Raw genomic sequence first — 6,922 nt, forward strand, 5'->3', positions numbered from 1 at the left:
AGTCGAGTCCAAAACGAGACCGAGACCATCAATAAATGGTCTCGAGACCAAGACCGATCTCGAGCACTGCCAGAGATTGAGGGAAATATCTCGAAGAATAAACATCAGAACCATTGCACATGGCAGAAATATGTGTAGGTGTGTGGGGGAAGGAATTAACTGCCCATACCAGTTCTGTTCAACAAAAGGATGTTGAACAGTATTATTTTTCATTGCATATGCCTTGAACTTTAACAAATGCAAAGTGGTGCATAATTGCAAAATGGAAGGATAATTGTTGATTTTTTCAGTCTTAATTGATATGACTAAAAACAAGGAAATCTGAACACTGGGTTGTGACTGTGAGAATTTGGGTTTTTGTGTGTATTTTTGTGTTAATTTAGTCTTTGTGTTGTCGCGGCTACCTCTTGATTATTCCCAGCTGTCCCTTGTTTCCCCCGATTATCTTCCCTGTGTATTTATACCCACCATGTCTCTTGTTCCCTGTTGGGTCCTCCTCTATTGTCAGAAGTCTTTTGTCAGTTGTTAAATGTTTGTTGAAGTGGCTACCAGAGTCAGAGCTATTGCTGCTGCTCACCTGTGCTGCCTGGATTTTCATGTACCAATTCATCATTAAAAACCATCATTATCCAACGTACCTGGGTCCTGCCGTGTCCATCCTCACTACCACAAACCGCACCTCATGACAGTTACTCCCAGTTAGGTGTAGATCTAGTCTATTCTAATAGATAAATATGCTTTGATCTAAATTCTTTTTCCTCTTTAGGTCAGGCTGTATATTTAGTCATTGTACTAGTGGCATTTGAACTTTGTTCCCAGTCTGTATTGCAGACAAAATTTGAAGAGAGGAAAAACAAACAATCTACTCTGAACTAAACTGATATTACCAGGACAATGTCAGTATTGGTGACAGAAACTCAGTGATGGATGAATGGGAAAAACTCTGAAAGAAAAAAACTCACAAAAGTCTGACCATCAAAACACCTCTTTTCTTACAGCATGGAGCCTGCTGGAGAAACTTGGTTGATACCAGGTCTCAGGAAGTGTGAGTGTGTTTAATTTACTAATTTAGCATATTCCTTTATGACATTCATTATTGTCTCAGTGAATTCAGAAAATTACACTTCACTAATTGCATTGTGTTTGTTCTGTCTTTCAGATTCCTGTCCACTAACAGTCGACCTAAACACTGTAAACAGATTCCTCAAACTTTCTGATAAAAATAAGAAGGTGACGCGTGTGGAAGAGGAGCAGCTGTATCCTGATCATCCAGACAGATTTGATTCCTATCAGTTGCTGTGCACTGATGGTCTGACTGGTCGCTGTTACTGGGAGGTTGAGTGGAGTGGGAGGGTCTACATATCAGTGAGTTACAGTGGAATCAAAAGAAAGGGAGACAATGATGACTCCTGGTTTGGCTATAATGATAACTCCTCGAGTCTAATCTGCTCAGATGATGGTTACACCATTTGGCTCAATAGTGAAAAGAAAGCCTTCATCCCTGTTCCCTCCTTCTCCTCGTCCTCCTTTGTCTCTGGCAGAGTTGCTGTGTATGTGGACTGTCCTGCTGGGACTCTGTCCTTCTACAGAGTCTCCTCAGACACACTGATCCACCTCTACACCTTCAACACCAAATTCACTGAACCTCTTTATCCTGGATTTGGGTTTGAGTACAGGACAGGTTCCTGGATGTCTTTGTGTTCACCTTAAGCCCCCATACTTTAGTGATTGTCATTGTTCATCTGGACTAAACTGTCACAATAAATGTAACATATTTTTCCAGACTTTTACTCATTCCAGAGGAGAAATCACATCAATCAAAAACTCATGTCACACAGAAGTAGAGTTTAGATCAGGTCTGAAAAATCCAACCTGACCCGGCCTGAGCCTGTGTACAGTGTGTCCGAGCCCGACCCAAATAACTTTGTTGGTCCAAATTAAACCCAATATATCATTTTAATTAAGATTTTACTGTTTCATTTTTAGACCATAGTTTGAGTATAGCAGTGTAAATTCAGCTGCTTTTAGCTTTTGCTTAAGATCTTTCAGCTCCATCTTGTTGCTTGTTGTAACCACAGGATGAGTCAAGTGCAAATGATCTGGGATGTGTGACTGATAGAAGTAGAGCAGAAATGGGCTACATGTGCATTAGTGCACTGGGCTTTTACACTCCAATTAACTTCTTCCTTTTTCTTTCTGTCCTCAACAAAATAAACTACCTCTTCCCCTATTAAGACTATGATAAGCTGATCAGCACAACTTTATAGCCTGCATTCTCATTTGGTTTTCTCTGGGCTGTATGAATTGCGTAAATGCACCACAGAAACCTGAGCCGACCATCAAGCAAATCATTTTGGCCCGAACTGTCCCACATTTTGGGTCAGGTTCCAGTTGAGCTTGGGCCTTAAATCTAAAGTCAACACTGAACTAAAAGACTATTTAGAAACTGTCAAACATGAGTGGGACCTTGTCCAAGTTTATTTGATCCTACATGTTGAGTTCAGTTGCCTGTTTTTCAACAAACTCATGGAAACTATTGAGTTTGGCTTGAAAGTCAGAGCACCGATGTCTGTGTTCTGACAGAGAGGCGGTTGCATTGCATGAAGCGGAAACGGCAATAAGGCCCACCTGTAAAGTAATTTATATTCATTTCTTTGGCAGCTACCAGGGTGTGGCGATGTAGGGCCACCATTGACAAGCCTCTTCCATCAACACGTTCTTCAAAAACCCATCTGTGGACTCGTTTCTCAGGCTTTGGCCGTCTTGCTTTCACTCCGGATGATCTTTTTCACATATGGTGATGTTAACTCCTCAATTCATGTCCATCAATATAACATTTAACACATGAATCAAAAATGCATCATGAAGAGGGAGAAAGTTGCACCTGATTATAAGTCATAGGACCACCAAACTATGAAAAAAAGTGTGATAGTCTGGAAAATATGGTAAAAAGGAAAAAGAACTTTGATCTTTAATCTAAAAAACAAAAACTGATCAATCATTCAATAAATTGGCAGCTGTTAAAAATAAGCCAGTCTTTTCTTCCTGTTCATCCATCCATCCATCCATTTTCTATACACCCTTGTCCCTTAGTGGGGTCGGGTTGCTGGTGCCTATCTCCAGCGAACGTTTTGGGCGAGAGGCGGAGAACACTCTGGACAGGTCGCCGGTCTGTCACAGCTTCCTGTTAATACAACAAAACAAATCAGCTCTCACCTCGAACCCCATTGAATCAAAAAGCACAACATATAGATGTTACCCAAATATAATAACTTAACAAAAATCTAAAGCATACAGTTTGGTGTAGGGTTTGGTGCATTGTGCATATCATTCCCACTTGGTGGATCCATATCATCACTGTTGGCTGAGTAGTGAGTACAGACTATGAGCCTCTTTTGCTCCAAGGGACAAACACCCTATTTGCATCAGGGCCTACATAAAACTGACGTGTTGGGTTGTGACAAATTTGAAAATAATATTTGTAACATGATAGTTGGTTTAGTTCTACTAATATTTTTTCTTCCTTCTTTGCCATTCTTTTTATTTTTTGTTGGCTGTAGTGGCCTTTATTTGAAAGTAGTTCGACAGAAAACAGGGTTATCAGAAAGGGGGAAAACATGCGGCAAATGTCACCAGGCTGGGAATCAAACCTGCAACCACCGCCATAAGGACTAAGGCCTCAGTACGTGGGTTGTGCCAAGCCCCTGCGCCACCACAGCACCCTGTTTGCCATCCTTTTACAGTGACACTACCACTGGTAGAACATCTGCTCTCAGATGTTTCGGCATGATTCGTGGATTCTCACTTGCATAATAGGATTTTTTTCTTGCCTCCACCACCATGGAGGAGACATCACTGCCAATATGTTTATTATTTGAACAACTAATGAATTACAGTAGTTTTATCACGGCAAAGGCTGTCCATCATGTACAGAATCTGTTACTAATCCCTCTCAGGCATTGGGGATTAAAAACACTGAAGTGTTTAAGGAGTTGCACAGTGACTTGCATTATTTTATTTAGAATCTCTAAAACACTTTTCTCAGGTAAAATGCAGGGCCTTCTTTCTAACAGTGCCACATGCACATATTGGATTTCCCTGACAAACTTTATTCAGTCAAATATATGTGAAATTTGGAGATGTGCGTGCTTCACTGCAGCTCATAGCTCTGATCCATATGGAGATTGTAGCTATAACAGGACTTGAAGCTGCTTTGAAAAGGGATTATAAGGAAATGGGGAAAAATACTGCTTCTTGTTCTTTGGGTTTTATTTTCCCATCTTTAAAGAGAACTAAAAATATATTTATATAGTGAAGCATCTAAATCTTTTATAATTGCTTAATTCTAAACTTTGTTTATTTTAATCATTGTTTTTTAAAATCCTCTAAGCACTTTGAGATTTTTGTATTAGTCTGTCAATGAGACTTGTTTGCTTGAATTGGTTGTTTTTTCTGTTATTTCAGTTATCTCTTAAAGAAATGACCTTTGTTTTTATGTCATGACCTTGTGGTTAAAAGCAACAAAAAAGCTAAACAAACTGAGCTTTAACCTTTTTATGGGAGTAGATGGGCAAATAAAACCTTTTAATTTTTATACTGGTAATGATAAATACTGATAATTAAGCAACCAAATTATGATTTTGGGTTTACTGATTTATCATTTTTTGCACTGTTTCCATGACAATAATTATAATCCATTTTTAATTGTGTGCCGTTCAGTGGTACAAAGGCAGAATCTAATGTAACTTTTACTTTATGCTGAAGCCTGTTTATAACTGGCAGTCCTGAGATGATTATAAACTGTGACTAGCAGACAGGCAGCCATACAATCCTACTGCTTAAAATGAACTGATTTTTAAAAACTTTTTATCATGTCTTTTACCTTATTTTTACTAAATTACACAATATTGTAATCTAAAGTTGAATATGTGTTCCTACTTCTGTGTGCTTGATGTAATTTTTTATCTGCTCACTTGTTTACATGTTGGTACACTATGAATAATAAAGACAAACATTGATGTCAGTAGGTTTTTTTGTTCTGCTTATATCAGTAATAAACGAAGTTGGGGATATTTCACGTACCGTAAGATAAATACATTTACATTCACAATATGGTAGACTTTTTGCTAACCAGAGAAAAGCTCAGAAGTGAGCTGACTGCTGACTGAGAAGAGTCCTTCTCGCTTCACTGTGTCCTTGGAAACATAAAAACAGCACACATAACTTTATTTACAGCAACAAACCTGGATGTGACTGTAAACACAAAAGAAATTACGAATTCAGGAATGGGTCCTCTATGAGTGACTCGTAAAGGTCTCTGCTTATTGATTTTAAATCATTGACAATGCTGTGTACTATATCTAATGGTCTAAAATCTAAATAAATAAGCTTCAATGTTCTGACCTCAGTATGCACAGTGCCACAAAATGATAGCATGACTTAAAACTGGCATAGCCAACTTTTGTAAAAATGTTTTTAACATATTTGTTAAAACTGTTACCATGTCTTGACAGTGTAATATGTGACCAAGATATTATGGAGAAACAATGAACCCCTCTACCTTCTCCCTGTGGATGTACTGCGATCTGCAGAAACACACAACTGGGTAAAAAAAAACAACCAATAAATGGTTTTCCTGTAACGTCAGGTTGTTTCTCTACCATTAGCACAGCTGCTGCAAACTTAGTACAGCTGAGTGTGTTTATAATTAATACTTTAAAGTTAAATGGATTTCAAAAAGTAGTGGAACAGTGCAAATTAATTATTTATTCACCTCCTAATTGGTAAAAATCAATGTATTACTTTTTAATTTATGTACATTATAAAACAGCGTAAATTAAGACAATATCAACATAGTACCAAAATAAACAACAAACAAAGCAGAAAGACAGTTTAGCTCAGTCAGATATGATGTGTAACTGTGGTGAACATCAGCTGTACCCAGAGCACTATCCAGGGTTTATGGGGGTTCAGGCATAACCTTGGTGAGGAGCCCTTTGTCTGTTCAGGACATTACCACCACTAAATTTAAGTATTTGTGTTATAAGCAGAGGCTTTGTTTGCTTATGCCTTGGGCCATCTCTGTAGCTGCCTCATACATTTCTCTAGGAGTTGATTGTTCTGCTACCAAAGAAAACTCTACCGTCAGTCATCAACAACTTTTGACCTGTTGCCCTGACATCCCACATCATGAAGGTCCTGGAGAGGCTCCTGTTGGCCCACCTGAGTAAGCAGACAAGTACATATCAAGACCCCCTGCAGTTTGCATATGGTGTGGAGTTGGAGTTAAAGACTCTTCAACAAACCCGCTGTCATCTGGACAAAGCAGGCAGAGCTGTGAGGATCAGGTTCTTTGATTTCTCCAGTGCATTTAACAGCCTGATCTGCTCTGTGAGAAACTCCAGAAGACACAGGTGGAGGCCTCAACAATCACCTGGATCTATGATTACCTGACAAACAGACCACAGTTTGTGAGACTGAAGGACTATGTGCCTGTCTAACCAGGTGGTAACACAGGAGCACCACAGGGGACTGTACTCTCACCATTCCTTTTCACTTTCTGCACTTCAGACTTCCACCACAAGTCTGACTTCGGTCATCTACAGAAATACTCAGGTGACTCTGCAGTTGTCGGTTGTATCAGAGATGGACAAGAAGCTGAGTACAGAGAGCTGGTGGACCACTTTGTGTCATGGTGTGGGAACAATCAACTCATCTTAAATGTGAACAAATCAAAGGAGATGACTGTAGATTTCAGGAGAAACAGGATTAGATCAAACCCTATTTCAATCATGAGAGAAGAAGAGGAGATGGTTAATGAATATAAATACTTCGGTGTTCATCTAGACCAGTGTTTTTCAACCTTTTTTAAGCCAACGTACACTGTTTTAATTGAAAAAATCATGAGGCACACCACCAGCCA

The 6,922-nt window shown here is 39.1% G+C and overlaps 1 protein-coding gene across 1 annotated transcript in view; it reads left to right on the forward strand.

Moving 5' to 3' along the window:
* Nucleotides 1-5,017, forward strand: part of LOC106939007 (protein NLRC3-like) — a 20,141-nt gene extending 15,124 nt beyond the window's left edge. Inside the window, exons 4-5 of the mRNA XM_015021237.1 lie at nt 999-1,045; nt 1,160-5,017. Of these exons, the coding sequence (XP_014876723.1) occupies nt 999-1,045; nt 1,160-1,710 (598 nt within the window). The 3' untranslated portion in view covers nt 1,711-5,017. The remainder of the gene's footprint in view (nt 1-998; nt 1,046-1,159) is intronic.
* The last annotated feature ends 1,905 nt before the right edge of the window (nt 5,018-6,922 follow it).

The sequence above is a fragment of the Poecilia latipinna genome, unplaced genomic scaffold, assembly GCF_001443285.1.
Source record: "Poecilia latipinna isolate Pla-1442-1.1 unplaced genomic scaffold, P_latipinna-1.0 Scaffold2747, whole genome shotgun sequence".
NCBI lineage: Eukaryota > Metazoa > Chordata > Actinopteri > Cyprinodontiformes > Poeciliidae > Poecilia > Poecilia latipinna.